Genomic DNA, 17,328 nt, shown 5'->3' on the forward strand with positions numbered 1-17,328 from the left:
GACCTGGATTCCCGGAGCAGCGGCGGACTGCGATCCCAAAGCCGCTTGGAGTCCTGCTTCCGAGCACAGCCTGGCATTGTGCCCTCCTTCTGTAGCACCTGCTACGATGCCAGAGCGACAGGCTTCGCTCAGCATCTCCTGCCCAGCACGTCGTTGGTGTTCACAGGAAGCTTGCTCCATTGAGTTCTTGGCTACAGTGTGTAAAGGGCAAGACAAAGCAAAATAAAAAACCCCAAAGAAGCAAACATATCGAAACAAAACAAAATCCTCAAACAGACACAGACTGAATCTTTGGATCACCCGACTTGTGCTTACAATGGAGTTTACTGTCTGTGAGGTTTGAAATGTGGAGTCTTTGTAGAAACATCCCTGGAGGTGAGGGCAGCTGGAACCTGAAGAAAGCAGTTTTCTCCAGGTAGGCTATGGGAGCAGAAGGGTGAAGGCCAGGGAGGGGATCCAGGCTGGATGGAGTACAAAGTTTAGACAGGTGGAGAGAAGTTAGTGGGCTGTGAGGAATCTATATCTGACAAGGACTAAGGTCATGGGTCACAGGGAGGAGGAGGGCCCAGGGGAGGCTAGTTAATATTGTTGGAGAGAGAAGTAAGAGGGTGGCTAACAGACCCCCGAAACACTGAAGAGGTGGGCTCAGCATGGCTCTGACTTGGTACCAGCGCTGAAGATGAGAGGCGGGGGGAATGTGGTAGGCCCAACATATAGTCCAATTAGGATTTGGGGTTTCCTCCTCTCTCTGAGCGTCATTTGACGCTGTATGGGGAGGGCGAGGCCGAAACCCGATCCTTTAGTACCCGGGGCCCGTTAATGTTTAATCAGAGAGGATCTTCCGATGGGGTTTGGGGTGGCGTGATCTCCCAGCCCCGAGGCATCCAGCACCCACACCCTGGAAGGCTTTCGCCCCCACGTGGACTCACGGACTGCAGTCTGAGGCTGGAGGGCTGAGCTGGGGCTTGGCGCCTCAGAGACATCACAGCCCGCAGCCCCTGAGCCCGGTGCTCCGAGTCCCGCGCGCGTCCACGTCCTTCCCAGAACCTCTCCTCTCCGCAATGGGCACCGGGTGGCCGCTGTTGCCACTGCTGCTGCTGCTACTGCGCCCTGTGGGCGCCGGTGCCCAGGACGAGGACGCAGACTACGAAGAGCTGATGCTAGCCCTCCCGTCCCAGGAGGATGGCCTGACGGATGAGGTCCCGCATGTGGCCACTGCCACCTTTCGCCGGTGCTCTAAGGTGTGGGCGAGGGTCAGGCAACGGTGTGGCTTTGGGCTTGGGGTGGCGTTCCCCGAGAGTCTTCTCTGCGCATACAGTCTTCTGGTGATCTCTAAGTGCAGCCCCGGGGTACGGGAGACAAGACCCAGCGCGCAGCTGCACCTTGTGACAGTGGTGGGGTGGGACAGGGGAGGCCATGTGCTAAATGCTTAGTTTTTAATGTGTAAGACGGAGAGACCACTGGTGTGGTCGCGCAGAGAGGGGGTCCTTCGAAGTGAGGTGACTGGGGACCGGGGGGTGGGGGGAGAACTCTGGTGCCACATCTTTCTCAACTGAGTGCCAACAGTCATCCTGGGTGTCTGTTGGGGGCTCTGTGGGCCTTGTACTCAGGGAAAGGGTGTCACAGCTGAATGACTTGGGGCACCAGTGAGCGAGTGAATGAGTGGGTGGGGTCAACTTCCTGGGCATATCTGTCCCTGACCCTGGGCCACAGGAAGCTCCTGCCTGATCAGGGTGGAGCCATTTTTTCCAAGTTAATCCTTCCCAGGGTTCCACTCAGGTTCGCTGCCTGGAAATGGACTTGGGCTTGGAGGCTGGAGTCGGCTCACCTGGCTCTGGGTGTCCAGTTACTTTGTCTTGAACTTTCCTGAAAAGGGAAGTGAGGGTCCCTTAGGTGACTACATAGGGGATCTCCGGTGGGATTACAGCCAGCGGCAGTGTGACCACCTGGCCACATCTACTGGGGCAGAAGGCAGAATGGGCTTCCTAGAGCTACCTGACCCCAGCCAGTGTGCTGGTGGGCTGATGTCAGGTTCTTAATTCAAAACACTCCTTACAATGTTCCCTGAACCCTATACCTAGAGGGGCATGGAGTAATAGAGGGCATTTTAGAGCCAGGCTTGCCTATAATCTTGGCTCTCAGGAAGCTGAAACTTGAGCTATATAGCATGACCCTGTCCCCAAAGCAACCATCATTCGAGCTAACTGGATCTACCATTCAGAGAAATCCACTTTTTTGTAACCCCCCTCCCCCACACACGGTGCTTAGCGTCATGTACAATAAGCATATATGGTCACCTCTTTTGCTCTTGGTTTGACCCATGATTACTCTGGTGCCCTGGAGTGGGCTCTTGTGTGCTTGCTAGAACCATATACCTCTCATTAGAGTCCCTGTGGTTTGGGTGCCACATGTTTCAATCTGCCAGTGATTAGCGCCACTCAAGATTCAACAGAAATGGGAGACTCAAGGCTTTCATGGGTGTTCTGCGGAGTGCGTATTTGGATAGTTCAGAGTCCAGAGCAGGGACAGAGAAACCATGGAAAATATATACATTAATTATTACTCTCACCAGACGTGCTCCAGAGACTAAAAGTCTCATGGCCAAATGCATTAAGCTGCATTGCTAAGGCCTTTCCTGAGGCATTACTTGGGCAGGTGGAAACATTGCCGCCAGAGAACTACATGAAGGTCTATAGGAACACACAGATAATGTGGGAAGGTCTGTTCTGTGCATGCTACATCGGGTCACCGTGGGTCCACTGGAACTCTCACGTCCTCTGCTTCTCTTCCTCCCTGGGGACCAGGAGGCCTGGAGGCTGCCAGGCACTTACGTGGTGGTGCTAACAGAGAAGACAGAGCGGCTGCAGATTGAACAAGCCACCCATCGCCTACAGATCCGGGCTGCCCGCCGGGGCTACGTCATCAAGGTTCTCCACATCTTCTATGACCTCTTCCCTGGCTTCCTGGTGAAGATGAGCAGTGACCTGTTGGGCCTGGTGAGCTACCCTATTGGGCATGGGACTTCCCAGGAGGGACGGGCTCCCGTTTCCATGTCCAGACTGACCTTAGTGAGTACCTATGAACTCTTTCTGGGTCCAGGAGGCCTCAGAATTTGCCTGAGAAGTTGAGCCATGGCACCTCAAAAAGTGCCATGGCCAGCTCGGTTTAACTTAGAGCAGAGGTCTCTGTTTCCCAGGACTAACTGTAAGCCAGATGTGGAGATGGTAACCATCATTTAAGGACTAGTGGAAAATGTGGCTTTTTAAAAATACATACACACACACACACACACATACATACATACACACACACAGGGATAGGTTGAGACAGTGTCATGCTGTCTTGAACTTATGGTTTCCCCAGCTCTGCCTCTGGAGTACTTGTATTACCAACAGGCACCGACATCCCCACTGAACGTGGAGTGTTTAAGCAGATGTTAAGTGATGAAACTGGCAGAGGATAGGTTACGGAGCCCTGGGGATACTGAGGCCCTAGAGATGTGGTGGTCTTCCCGGAGGGGGGCATGGAGAGGGGACGCTGAAGCATGGAGAAATGGCACGTTACCCGAGGATGTGGCTGCTGTGAGCCTGGCTACGGAGCAGGATACAGGCCCCCTCACTATCACACTGATGTGGATGCACACTGGCGGCCTCTGCCTGGGAGTCTAGTGCTGTAATCATTTCAGAGGATAGAGCTGGTGGCGGACACATGAGGGTTAGCACTGCCGTCCTGATCAGAGTGTGAGATTTAGGCACTAAGATTCCTGACCGCCTTCTCGACGCTGGGCACAGCCTGACTCCCGGGTGAGATGTGGAGGCCAGAATCCTTCTGACCAATCATATGGGTTCATCCACTCGAATTACAGAGCACTGTGTTCCCTAGCCAGAGAGGAGTGAGAACCCTAGCCTGTGGTCTGTCTGGCTTCTGGGCCCCAGGAGGGAGACTTTGGGAGAATGTGGGTACATGCTGGTTAGAGACATGGACAGCAGTTGCCTCAGGTCGGGGATGATGTGGGCTACAGTTAGCCGGGGAGCTTTTGAAGCTAAGTGATATGGCTCTCTGGCTTCCGTAGGCCTTGCAGCTGCCTCACGTGGAGTACATTGAGGAAGACTCCTATGTCTTTGCCCAGAGCATCCCTTGGAACCTGGAGCGGATTATGCCAGCAGGGCACCAGACAGAGGAATACAGCTCCTCCAGTAAGGTCCCCAGTAAGCCTCCCGCCTCCATTTGCTTTGCTCTGACCCCCTCCCCCGCTTGCTAGGGCTCCAGAGTCTGTACTGACCTCTTCTGTCCTCTCTGCATTGCTCCATGCAGAGTGCTAGGGTCTTCCCTTAAACGACCCTCCCTCCAGCTTCTCGTCCCCGGTGGCTTCATTTCCCCCATCTGCACAGACCCCTCACGCTTCACTTCTCTCAGGGAAGAGGCTAAGCCTGACTGAGCCACTGTCTGTGGGATACCCAGCCCTGTAGCCTGGGACAGACCTCTCAGTAGGACAGACACAGCCCACTGCAGCTGCTCCCTTCTGGATAGCTAATCTCCCAGTTCACCCTGTCCTCTCCCTCCAGTACCATCCGACGGCTGGAGACTCTCTGTCTTGTTTTCAGAGATAGAGGAAGGTGACCCGGGTCTGGTAGGATTGTGAGTGATACAGAGTCAGAAAAGCTGGCGGGTACCTGCTTTGGGAAAGGGTCAGGTTCTGCAGAGTGTGACGTGTCTGTCCCCTGTGGGGTTTCTAGTCTGTAAGGAAGGTTAGTCTATTGCATAAATAGATGGAATATGGATTATGTGAGGTCGATGAAGTTCTGTAGCTAGCTGGGAGTGTTTGAGCTTAGGCTGCATCCAGCCAGCCAGAGTGCCCCCTGGGGTGGCCACACAGAGCTCTCCTGTGAGACACCTTGTCCTGCTCCTTTACCATACCTTCTAGGGACTGAAGTTGGCCTGAGGCCTGCTAGGGAGGTACTCTAGGACTTAATTGTGTCCCCAGCTCCAGGATGAGAATTTTTTTAAAGATACCTTCATCTTTATTTCCGGTGTGTAAGTGTATTTTCTAAACGTATATCTATGCACCATGTGCACACAGTCTCCGCAGAGGCTAGAAGCGGGCATTGGGTCCTCTGGAGCTGGGGTTACAGATGGTCGTTGGCCTCTGTGTGGGTGCTGGGAAGAGAACCCAGTTCCCATCCAGGAGGAACAGGTGCTCTCAGTCATTGAACCATCTCTCTAGTCCCCCAGGATGAGAACTTTTGAGAGTGGCTGTCACCTTGGGCTCCTCCTTTCCTCCCCATCCTCCTAGCTCTCTCTCCTTCCATAGGAAACAGGTATGTGCTATCCTCCACAGCCTCCCCACACCAAGCCTGCACAAGCATCCTCCAGCCCCGTCCCTTGTCTCACGCAGTGCTTACTTCTTGCCTTGTGCCTGCTTCTTGGAGACCCTCACCCTCTCGGGGATGGAAGGTACAGGTGCCAGGTTCACAGTGAGCATCCTGTGCTGAGTTCCTGCCTGACCTCACTGGAGGAAGAAAGAGCCCTGGGCTTACCTGGCCCTGGCTGGTGAATGTGTGGACTCGAGAGCCTCAGTTTCCTGTCTGGGGATGTGCCAACGAGGATGCCAGGCAGCCCTGTTGGTATCTTTTCAGCCCCTGTCTCAGCGAGCTGTAAGAGGCTTATGCTTGGGAGGCTGGTTTATTTTATACTATGATATTATGCTTTGAATGTTCCTATTGTTGTCTCACATGGAACTGGACCGCTTAGCTCACCCCTGGATCTGTCGATTGCCAGCTACAGGCTTTGGGCAGCTCCCTCCCTGTTCTCTCTGTGCCTCACTCCTTGCGGTAAAATAGATTCAGTAGCATGTAGCTTGCAAAGAGCATGGGGGACATTCCGTGAGCTGTCTGATATGTAGGGTGGCAGACAGCTCAGGACATATCAACAACCTTAACCCCACAACTATTCTCTTCCCTTCCCTTCCACGAATGCTGCCATGGGAAGATGGAAGCGGCCAGGTAGAGGTGTATCTCTTAGACACCAGCATCCAGAGTGACCATCGGGAAATTGAGGGCAGGGTCACCATCACTGACTTCAACAGTGTGCCTGAGGAGGATGGGTCACGCTTCCACAGACAGGTGAGTGTCTCAGACTCCCACTTTGTCTCAGAGGTTGGGCAGAGGTGAGCAGAAGTGCCCCCCCCACACCCCGCCCCGAGCATCCTGTCAGATTTGCCTGACTTTCCCTGCCATCTGTGGGGTGGGATGTCAGTCTGTCCAGGCATCTGCTGATATATCATGGGGTGAGGAGAGTCCTTTCACATGACCCCTGTGTCGATTGAGCAGGCCAGCAAGTGTGACAGCCATGGCACCCACCTGGCAGGTGTGGTCAGCGGCCGGGATGCCGGTGTGGCCAAGGGCACCAGCCTGCACAGTCTGCGTGTGCTCAACTGTCAAGGGAAGGGCACGGTCAGCAGCACCCTCATAGGTGAGTGGCTCTCTGGGTTCTGTCATCGGTGAGAAGGTAGCCAAAGCTGAGCAGGAACCAAGGTCTCATAGTCAGGCAGTCTCTGCTACAGTTTAGGGTGATAGAGTTGGTGTGGTCCCAAAGATGAAGAATGCAAGGGGGAAATGGAGGCTTGGGAGGGGACAGGGCTCATTCCAGGTGGGTCTCTGGGTGAGTGCTCTTTCACCATTCTCCACTCTTCCCCACCAGGGCTTTTACAGTGCTGTTTTCTTTCTTTCTTTCTTTCTTTCTTTCTTTCTTTCTTTCTTTCTTTCTTTCTTTCTTTCTTTCTTTCTTTTTTTAAATGATGCAGCATTAGACTTGCAAAGCCCTGGTGGTAGAAGATGGTAGAAGTCTTCTTTCCCCATCCCTTTGCTTGCCACCAAAGCCAGGGCACTTACTCGGCAGGGGAACTGCAGCAGATCTTTCCAGACTTCTGCAGGTCACTCCACTAGTCCATCCCAGCAGGTACCCAGAGGGCTAGCACTTTGGGATGTAGGTAGAGGAAAGGGAGTGAGGGAGCACTTGGCTTATTGCCTCTCACTGTGCTGGGCACGTGAGTACACGGCTTGGCATATAATTCTGAACCTGGCATGAGATGCTTGTTAAATGGCCAGTAATCACAGCCAGGGAGAGTGGTTTGGCCAGGGCCCATAGCTGAAGCCTGCCAGCCTCTGGGGAAGGAGAGGCTAACTAATGGTTTGACTACAACCAACCTAGTCAGATGCTGGTCCTGAGCCAGCCCAGGCAGCTTGGCCTATGAACCCTGCCTGGGCTTTCAGTTGTTTATCTATCTATCTATCTATCTATCTATCTATCTATCTATCAATCTTTCTTTCTTTCTTTCTTTCTTTCTTTCTTTCTTTCTTTCTTTCTTCCTTTCTATCTATCCATCCATTCTTCCATTTATGTATTTATTTATTTATTTATTTATTTATTTATTTATTTATTATGTATACAATGTTCTGCCTGCGTGTGTACCTGCCGGCCAGAAGAGGGCACCAGATCTCATTACAGGTGTTTATAAGCCACCATGTGGTTGCTGGGAATTGAACTCAGGACCTCTGAAAGAACAGTCAGTGCTCTTAACTGCTGAGCCATCTCTCCAGCCCCCATTTATCTATTTTTATGTGCATGAATGTTTTGCCTACATGGGTGTATGTGTACCAGGTACATATCTGGTGCTCACAGAGATCAGAAGAGGGGGTCAAATCTTCTGGAACTGGAACTACAGTTGGTAGTGAGCTACCATGTAGATGGCTGGGAACTAAACCCTGGTCCTCTTTAAGAGCATCAAGTGATCTTTCCCACCCCATGCGTGGGACTTAGCGCACAGTCATTGACACACATTTAAATCAATAGCTTCTGTCCCATCAGTGACCTCTTGGGCCTGTCCCACCCCCTTATTGACTAACCCCAGTCCAGCTTGCCACCCTGGAGGCCACTGTGTAGAACAAGACTGTTCATTCCCCGGAAGTCCTTACTCAGGCCGGGCTAAGCCTCTGGAGGGCTTCTTGTGGGAGAACACTCCCTGCTTCCAGGCCCCACCAGTGTATAGAAAGCTCCTAGTGAATTCATTACAGGGCAGAGTGGGTTTAGCATGAGGGAGTTACTGCATCCTGCATCCACTCTGGCCGCATGATTCTCTGCATGAAGCTGAGGTATGGCCCAAACTAGAGGTGGGTTTTCCCAGCTCAGAAGGTCTGGATTAAAGGTGTGTCTTCCCACCTCAAAGATCTGGATTCAAAGTGGATTTTCCCACTTCAAATTAAGCAAAACTCCCTTACAGCTGTGCCCTCCATTTTTGGGCTTTAGTTAATACCAGATGTAGTCAAGTTGACAACCGAGAATAACCATCACTTCCTGCAACCAAAGTGTGTGGTGTTTCCAGCAATAATGTCCCACTATCTCGTTCTGGGGAACACTTGGCTCCTTTAGTTTTGAGTCTAAGCTCAAGTCTAGAGGGCAGAATTCTTCCTTCAGGGAACCAGTCTTTCTCTCTTCCGGCATTTAATAGATTGGGTGAGGCCCACCAACATTTTGGAAGTCATCCACTTTACTCAAAGAAAGTGAATAAATGATTTCAATGTCAGTCCTATGTAAAACTACTTTCGAGGCAGCAATCAGGGTTGGTTAAGCATCAGGGCACCGAACTGTCACAAAGTGATCCATCGCCCCATGCCTCTGAGAGAAGGAACGGGAAGAGGAAAGCACACCTTTCTAGAAGGAGACCTGAGCTTTCTTTTTTTTGCAGGTCTGGAATTTATTTGGAAAAGCCAGCTAACCCAGCCTTCGGGGCCATTGGTGGTGCTGCTGCCCCTGGCGGGTGGGTATAGCCGGATCCTCAACACCGCTTGCCAGCACCTGGCAAGGACTGGGGCCGTGCTGGTTGCTGCAGCTGGCAACTTCCGGGATGATGCCTGCCTCTACTCCCCAGCTTCCACCCCAGAGGTGAGTGCAATGCTGTCCCCCCAGAACCAAGGGAAGGTGGCAGATGCCCCCCGCTCTGCTGGCTGAGCTCCCAGGGCTGAAAGTGGTCAGAGCTCTCAAGTGGGACCTTCGTGGGACTCGTGCCTTCTCCATCCCAACCAACTGTCCTGTCCCGTGCCTTAACCTCCCTCCTCATGTCCAGCTCTCCACCCATAACTGACCCTAGTGAGACTGGAGGCCGCAGCCAGCCCCAAAGCCCTCATATGACCATCAGCATATCCAGCATGTCTGGGACTGTGGCAGGTGCATCCTGGGAGGGGCCTCCCTGGAGGACCTGACAGTCCAGTGGGTCCATCTTCATCTGGGGGACACCTGCAGGGCAGTGGACTGTTAATGATGGAAGTGTAGGAGTGGGAGGTACCTGTCCCAGTTCAAGCCTTGCTATAACCCAGCCTGCCCTCCCTGACCACCAGGGATTACCAGACTGATGGATTTAACATTGCCAAGGCCCAGCATGTCTCTTCCTCCTGGCCTGTCTTAGGCTTCTACACAGTACCATGCCTGCCTGACCGAAGAACCGTTCCTCCTCAGTCTCTTCATTACAACATGGGCTCCACAGGGAATCAGGAATGGGGTCTGGCACATGGTGGGGATCTCTGGCCAAGGCGAAATGCCAACGTTCCCCTCCAGGAGCTGCCTTTCTCATGGTGGACAACATTTCATCGGCACACAAGGGGGCATTTGAGTTGGCTAGTCCAGAGGCAAGATCTTCCTATCCCCAATGTGGCCCTCATCTTTCTCTGCCACCCACCTCCTCACCTTGCCAGGTCATCACAGTTGGGGCCACCAATGTCCAGGACCAGCCAGTCACCCTGGGGACCTTGGGGACCAACTTTGGACGCTGCGTTGACCTCTTTGCTCCCGGGAAGGACATCGTTGGTGCTTCCAGTGACTGCAGCACATGCTTCACGTCACAGAGCGGGACATCACAGGCTGCTGCTCATGTGGCTGGTGAGTCGCCATCCTGCCATCCTGCCGCCATGGACCTTTGGCGGGCAGCAAGATCCGTACCCTGACCCTCTGGGACAGGTTCTGAGCCCAAGGGTGCCTGTGGTGAACAGCTCTCTGTCAGTGTGTCTGAGGAAGAGGTTTTTATTTTGGATTGCGACTTCAGAAGGTTCACCCCATGGTCGCTTGGCACTTTTATTTTAGGGCATACCCTGGTGGGGAGTGTGCGGCAGAGCAAGACTGCTCTCCTCATGTGGTTGGAAAGCAGAGAGGGCTTTTGACTATGACACACCCCAGTGACCTATTTCTATTAGGATACATCTTCTCCTCCAATGACCAAGCCTTCAACATTTACGTTTTTCGGGGTTTTTTTTTTTGGGGGGGAGGGATATTTAAGAATCAAATTATCACAATGTCCTGAAGAACACTGGGTATACCAGGTTGCACAAACCAATGGAAGAGAAAGCAGTCAGGGCTGTCGGAGCCCCACGGAGGTACCTGCACAGCCTGGAGGTCAAGGAGGCCTCCCTGGAGGAGGGAAGTTTGATGTAGGGTTTGATGGACGGCTTCCCCTAGCAACCGCCTGCAGTTGCCAAGGCCCATAGGCAGGAGAGGATGTCTTCTCATCTGACTTTTCACCGAGTAAGGGATTGTAGGCGTTTACATTCCCAGAGGAGTAGGGTTTTTTTTTTTTAATTTTTTAAATTTATTTATTATGTATACAACATTCCTTCCTTGTATGCTTGCATGCCAGAAGAGGGCACCAGATCTCATTACAGATGGCCATGAGCCACCATGTGGTTGCTGGGAATTGAACTCAGGACCTCTGGAAGAGCAATCAGTGCTCTTAACCTCTGAGCCATCTCTCCAGCCCCAGGAGTAGGTTTTATATGTGTGTGCATGTGTACATGAAGTGTGTGTGTGTGTGTGTGTGTGTGCATGCAAGTGTTTGTTCCTTTGTGTACACCTGGGCAGGAGTCCTATGGCTGGGAACGAGGGTCAGGCCACCTTCTCTCATTCTGCACCCCCAGGCATCGTAGCCAGGATGCTGACCCTGGAGCCGGAGCTCACCTTGGCTGAGCTGCGGCAGAGGTTGATCCACTTCTCCACCAAAGATGTCATCAACATGGCCTGGTTCCCTGAGGACCAGCGGGTGCTGACCCCCAACCTGGTGGCCACACTGCCCCCCAGCACTCATGAGACAGGTGAGCAGGATGGCAGGGAGGGCACACTGTCCTCTTCCTGGTCCTCACAAGAGGGTTTTCTTTCCTTAGCGAGAGTTTAACAGCAGAAGCTTTGGAAGGGCTTGATGACATTTTCACGATGGTATTCCCATGGGAAAACAGTGAGCTTGAAGGCCCTTCTTTTCTGCCGTCAGCATCCCAAGACCTTGCTCATCTAGGACTTGTTGCAGGCGGGCAGCTGCTCTGCCGGACGGTGTGGTCGGCACACTCGGGGCCCACACGGACGGCAACTGCTGCAGCCCACTGTGCCCCAGAAGAGGAGCTGCTGAGCTGTTCGAGCTTCTCCAGGAGCGGGAGGCGACGGGGCGATCGGATAGAGGTACCTTGGCCCTGTGCATGTGTCTGTCTATCCCCCACCAGTCCCAGCCCTCAGCAGCTGCAGCTGGTTGGTCCCATCTTCAGGCTTAAAGGCGTGGTCAGAGATCCACATCCAGGGTGAGCAGTGCTTCTCTGCTGGTCTGTGGAGCTGGGGTAAGGGGTATGCAGATGCCGGGTCCTAGGGACAGCTCCTGTGACAACTTCCTAGCTGGGGCTGGAGCTGCTATGTCAGCTGCCTGTTGTCTCCACTTGGAAGCAGAGTCTCAGTGTCTGGAAATTTTATGATGGAGCTATCTGGAGATGGAACAGTCTGGGGCCTGGAAAGCTCCTTGTCTCTATAGCTGTGGGGATAAGGATAATGCTGAGGGTTCCCAGGGTCTCAGCTAGGTGTCCCTGTACCTTTGTCCCAGCCCTGTATTCTTTCTTACTGGTTCTTGTTTTTCTGTGGCCCTCAGACCACAGGGGGCCAGCAGGTCTGCAAGGCCCTCAATGCATTTGGGGGTGAGGGTATCTACGCTGTTGCTAGGTGCTGCCTGCTTCCCCGTGCCAACTGTAGCATCTACACTACCCCTGCTGCCAGAGCTAGCCTGGAGACCCATGTCCACTGCCACCGGAAGGACCATGTACTCACAGGTAGGAATCCAGTGCAAGCTGGGAGAAAGGCTGTGTTTTTGAGTGCTTGACTCCAGAGCCTGGTCCTCTAGAGCCCGAGACCCAGGGCCCTTCTTAAGCTTTGCTTCCATGTAGTGCAATCCTCTTCCTCCTCGGTTTCCTTCTACAAGAGAGGGGTGAAGGCAGTGCCTCCTTGGGGGTGATTATGGCTGGGTAAGATGGCGCATAGGCTGAGGGGGCCTAGTGTCACCCAAGGGAAGGCTCTAAGGCCTGTCTCCAAGGGGGCGACTTCACTTGGAATTCTGGCACTCGGCAGTGGGATCAAGCCCTTTATCAGCCCCGTGCTCGGTTTCTTCACCACGAAGTGCAAGGATGCATGCCAAGCACGTTAGCCTGGTGCTGGGACAAGGTACATTAGCTGTCCTGGTCATCTCACTGCCCCGCCTCTGGGCGAGGGAGCCAGAAACATCCCCAGGCAGTAGTAGAAATCACAGGTGACGACGTTGAGTGCCATTAGGGGTTGGTGGCTCTCAGGTCAGGAGGCTGAGCAATCCCGTGTGGATAGAGAATGTGGAGCACATGTGTGGACCACATGTGTGGAGCACGTGAAGGGGTCCCTGGGAATTGCTTGCTCAGGGACAGATTCCAGTGGACTACAGGCTGGGGAAGCCACTGAAGGTCCCAGAGTGAAGGGTGGGGCCGAGCTTTGGCACAGAATGAATGTGCAGGGGGCAGATGAGGCCAGTGGGTGACTGCAGACTGGACTAGGCAAGGCTCCCTAACCATGTTGGTTGCACTTCTGTACTGGGCTCTCTTGGCTTTGGGAGTGTCAACAGCTAAACCCCAGGGCAGGTCTGGAGCAGTGAAAGCCTTTGACCTTCTCTATCTGTAGCCTAGCAGAACTGCACTCCCCAGTGAAGGAAGCTGCCCCTCCAGGTGGAGCGGCTCTACTGAGGTCCTGTAGCCAGGATACAGGGCCCTCCAGTCCCGGACTCTGTAATATACAGTCTTTGCTGTACATCGTTCTATGCGGGGACTTCACACATACTGCCTAGATTCTTCTGCTTGCAATGTTACAAAAGGGAAACTGAGGCTTGGTATAGCTGAGTGTGACCTCTATCTATGATTTTGTAGCTGGTGGTGTCCCTTACTTCCAAGACCAGAGGGGGTCTGTAGGTGTCCCAGGCAGATCTGGGTTCATGCCTTAGATTTTGGTGGTAGGCTGGGGAAGGAACTCAGAGGCTCTGAGCACCTCAGGCTGAGGAGCCCTGTCCCGTCCCTCAGCCCCCTTCTCTGGGTGAGAAGACCATGCTTTTTTCTTAAGAAAGCAAGGCTCCAAGACGTTGAATGGCTCTGCCAAGGCCACCCAGATGGTCAGTGGCAGAAGTGACAATCCAGGAATCCTGTCGCTCAAGGCAGTAACATCTCTTCTACTCTGCGCTGAAGTAGCGTTTGGTTGGGGGCAGAAAGACGGGAGGTTCACAAAACCCCAGTGTCTGAGCTGGATGCCCTCTGTTCTAGGCTGCAGCTTCCACTGGGAGGTGGAAGACACCGGTGTCCTGCGGCAGGCTGTGCTGAGGTCCAGACATCGGCCTGGCCAGTGTGTTGGCCACCAGGAGGCCAGCGTCCATGCTTCCTGTTGCCATGCCCCAGGCCTGGAGTGCAAAATCAAGGAGCATGGGATCTCAGGTCCTGCAGAGCAGGTGAAGGGGTTGGCGGTGACTGGGTACCTGGGTCTCGTGGGGTGGCGGGTGAGCCAGGCAGTTTTTACTGTGGTATGGATAGTACGTGTGTGTTTGCGCATGGCAGGCAGGGCTGGTTCTGCTCTTGTCCAGATAAGCAAGGCTCGTTACTCACCCTGCTCCTCTTTGAAAGCATGCATGACCACGGGAAGTGGGAAAGAAACACAGTGCCTGAGCGTTTTCTGACCTGGCCATTATTAAGGCTGCTGGGAGGCAGCTGGGGCAGGGACTCTGCAGAGTCTGGACACAGAGCCATGCAGGTGTGACTCAGGGACAGCTAAGTGAAGGTTGAGGGAGGGAAGAGCCCTGGGAAGAGGCCCTGAGGCCTGACAGCTGGCCTTTTGGAGCCTGAGATAGGAGGCTCTGTGGAGCGGGGCGGAGTGGGGCCGGAAGATGCGCTGAGGGAATCTCAGTTCTCACTTTATCTACAGTGAGCACAGGTACCCTGTGGCTGCCTCCCTACTGGTCCTAGACGAGGTAGAGGTTCCAGCTAAGCCCACCAGGAGTGTCCATTCTGGTGGGAGAGGACAGTAAACAAAGTTGCAGAGTACCAGGAGGGTAAGATGGAGCAGGATGGAGCAGGACGAGTGGGGGGGTTGAGGCACCCATGGGATGGGATGGAGCCTTCATCAGGAACAATATTTCTGGCAGAGGAAACAGCCAAGGCCAAGAAGGGTGGCAGCAATGTCTTGAGTGACAGGGTCGTCCAGGCCAGTAGGGCAGGGTGGGACTCAGAGGTGTGGAGGAAGGATGGGGTGGGGGCTAAAGCACCAGTCAGATCTTAGGGATTGCTGCGTGATGCAGCCATGTAAAGGCTGAGTGTGCTCTGACCTGGGGGCTGACCAGGCACAGTCACTGCACTGGGAAGAGGTGGCAGGAAACCTGCAGTGGCCCAGCCTAGGAGGTGAGAGCCTAGGCTGGGGTGGGAGATGCAGGGAGACTGCAGGTCTGGAGATGGGTGTGGGTGAGGAGGAAGAATGGGTTTGGTGTTTCCGTTGAGCCTCTCAACAGTTGGGGTTAGCGTTAAATGGGATGGAAGCCTGCAGAGGTGCTGACTTTGAGGACGTGAAGGAGGCCGAGTTAGCTATCTGTCCTGGAAGGAGTGTGTGTTGGTTTCTGTTGGGTGTTGCCCTATCTGGGTCTGAGAGGCTGTGGAGTTTTGACAGCCCCCAAGTCCCAGACACAAGCTTTCTTCCTCTGGACTCTGGCAGGTCACTGTGGCCTGTGAGGCAGGCTGGACCCTGACTGGATGCAATGTTCTCCCTGGGAAATCCATCACTCTGGGGGCCTATGCCGTGGACAACACATGTGTGGCAAAGATTCGTGACACTGATCCAGCAGGCAGGACCAGCAAGGAAGCCACAGTAGCCGCTGCCATCTGCTGCCGTAGTCGGCCTTCAGCCAAGGCTTCGTAGGCTCACCAGTGACAGTCTCAGGCAGGGAGGGTGCCTGCCGCTGGGTGCAGATACACCTGCCTGGCTCTCCTGTGGCTGGCCACGGGTGGAGAGAATCTGTCTGGGAGAACTTGGTGTCTCACCCTGGATACCCCTTCCTGGTGTACCTGTAGGGAAGCCCCTCCCTCAATGTGGGGCCTGTGCTTGGCACTCTGCCATCAGAGGTTGTGGTTGGCTCTGGCCAGCTGCTTTAGTTACCAGAGCCAGTAGGCACTTGCTGCAAGGGTTGAATTCAGTCCTCAGGCCTCCAGGGTATATTTATCCTGTGGGAAGGTAATGAGGGAGACCCTTGGAGGTTCAGGGACCAAGTGCCAGACTGGGGAATTGAGTGTGAGTTGCTGAGACCCCTTACAGCCTGCTCACATTGGAGATACTATTTTGGGATCCCTGATTAAATTCGGATCAGTTCTGCACATATCTAGGGGCGATGAAGAAATCTAGCCAGTCGTGGATCCAACTGTGAGGCCATGGACATCTTCCAGATGTCATCATCTGTTGTACCCCAGGCTTTGGCCCTGCTCAGGCTAACTGGCTGTAAGCTCCCAGCTGACTTTGCACTTGAGAGCCATAGGGTGCTTACCCCACCTCACCCCATCCCCACTACTACCCCGCACAGGAAAGACCGGCAGTCTTGCTTTGTGGAGGAAGAAGACAGGACCAGGGAGGGGAGTGCCTGGTGATGTCACACAGCCAGTGGTGTCAGGACATAAATCCAGAGTGGCTGGCCCTGAAGCTATGCCTCTTGGGAGTACCAGGCTGGGCACCCTATTTCTGAAACAAATGAGACAACAGGACAGTCTGTGCTTCAGCAGTTTGTCCTTAGACTGCTCCGTAGGACACAGGCCCTTCCCATGGCTACCACAGCCCCTACTCACATGGACTGTGAGGAGAATGACTATGCCAAGGCCACACAAGATGACAAGACCACCTCCATCCTCTCAGCTTCTTCTGCCTTTTTATAGTAAGCTTTCCCTACTCATGTTGCTTTTGTAACTTGATATTTATTCCGGGTTTTGTAGAGTTTTTATTACGTGGTGAGTTTTCAGAATAAAAGCAGTTGATGTGACTACCTGCACCCGACTGTCTAAGGGACTGCCTGCTTACCAAGTGCAACCATCTGCTGGGTGCTGGTGTGCACAGGCCTGTAATGGGAACGCTCTCCTTGTGACCATTCTAGGAACGCAGTAACTGTCTTCCCGTAGCCTCCTGACTCCTCAGAGTTCTGGTACTTTGTCTTGGAGAACCTGGTTCCCTTGGGCATTCTAGATTCTTGTGGCTCCTGCCCACCAGCATGCCCAGTTCCCAACACCTCATCCATCTCTACCCAGTGAAGGTACAGGGGGCAGCAGAGTATATGGACTCATTCGCTCCCAAGTCTGTGGGTGTTTCTCAGGCAGACCATGGCTGCTCCTGATCTGAAGTGAAGCATGCTCTCAGATCTCTTCCCAGTGTGCAATGTGCAAACATCGCCCTCATCCAGTGATATCTCTTGATATCACGGTCTTAAGCAAAGTCTACGTCTATATAGCAAACGGATCTGCCAAAAATCTCCCAATTGTTTTCTGAACTTTAGTGTCATGTGTGGAAAGCACTCTAGTTGACGGATGCTAATGGCTCAAATGTCAGAATGGTGTTTTGGCACCAGAGCCACTGGTACTTGTGCTTTCAGCCCAGCTGAGATCTCTGCTGTCCCCTACATGGCAAAGGACCATATGCTGGTTGGTCAGAGAGCCACACGTGGACAGATGGTTGGCAGGTATTCACCAAGGATTGGGAGGAAGGGCTTGGCCTGCAGGGAGTGGAAGATGTAGCACTAAGGGGATGGGACCCATGTGAACAATGTAGGCCACCAGGAATGACTGACCAGAGCAGGAAACTTAGCTTGAGACTCCTGAAAGCTGAGGCTACAGGTCCTGAGCCCATGATTGCTTTCCCTGTCCAAGTGGTGCACAGAGATCTTGGAAAGAAAGATCAGCGAAGGCCGGGAGGACACAGCCCCTTGCAGCGTGGCCCTCACTCTCTGCCACCTAC

The 17,328-nt window shown here is 53.6% G+C and overlaps 1 protein-coding gene across 4 annotated transcripts; it reads left to right on the top strand.

Annotated features, from left to right (window-relative positions):
* The first annotated feature begins 885 nt into the window (after window positions 1–885).
* Pcsk9 (proprotein convertase subtilisin/kexin type 9) lies at window positions 886–17,288 on the top strand. 4 transcript variants are annotated; one of them, XM_050136088.1, is made up of 12 exons: window positions 886–1,241; window positions 2,805–2,996; window positions 4,073–4,208; window positions 5,989–6,122; window positions 6,330–6,471; window positions 8,744–8,940; window positions 9,747–9,930; window positions 10,959–11,132; window positions 11,306–11,490; window positions 11,945–12,122; window positions 13,623–13,804; window positions 15,055–17,288. In XM_050136088.1, the coding sequence occupies exons 1-12, from the start codon at window positions 1,062–1,064 to the stop codon at window positions 15,256–15,258; spliced, it is 2,088 nt and encodes a 695-aa protein (XP_049992045.1). In that variant the 5' UTR covers window positions 886–1,061; the 3' UTR covers window positions 15,259–17,288. The 4 variants fall into 4 exon arrangements, with proteins under 4 accessions (XP_049992045.1, XP_049992047.1, XP_049992046.1 ...); XM_050136090.1 differs by having other exon boundaries at window positions 11,342–11,490; XM_050136089.1 differs by having other exon boundaries at window positions 4,073–4,196.
* The last annotated feature ends 40 nt before the right edge of the window (window positions 17,289–17,328 follow it).

The sequence above is a fragment of the Alexandromys fortis genome, unplaced genomic scaffold (assembly GCF_014885135.2).
Source record: "Alexandromys fortis isolate MF-2015 unplaced genomic scaffold, M_Fortis_MF-2015_v1.1 scaffold_13, whole genome shotgun sequence".
In the NCBI taxonomy this organism is placed as follows: domain Eukaryota; kingdom Metazoa; phylum Chordata; class Mammalia; order Rodentia; family Cricetidae; genus Alexandromys; species Alexandromys fortis.

Coding starts and splice junctions, on each gene's coding strand:
- Pcsk9 (XM_050136088.1), top strand. CDS start 1,062: ATGGGCACCGGGTGGCCGCTGTTGCCACTGCTGCTGCTGCTACTGCGC. Junction 1,242..2,804: donor CCTTTCGCCGGTGCTCTAAG/GTGTGGGCGAGG, acceptor CCTGGGGACCAG/GAGGCCTGGAGGCTGCCAGG. Junction 8,941..9,746: donor CCCCAGCTTCCACCCCAGAG/GTGAGTGCAATG, acceptor TCACCTTGCCAG/GTCATCACAGTTGGGGCCAC.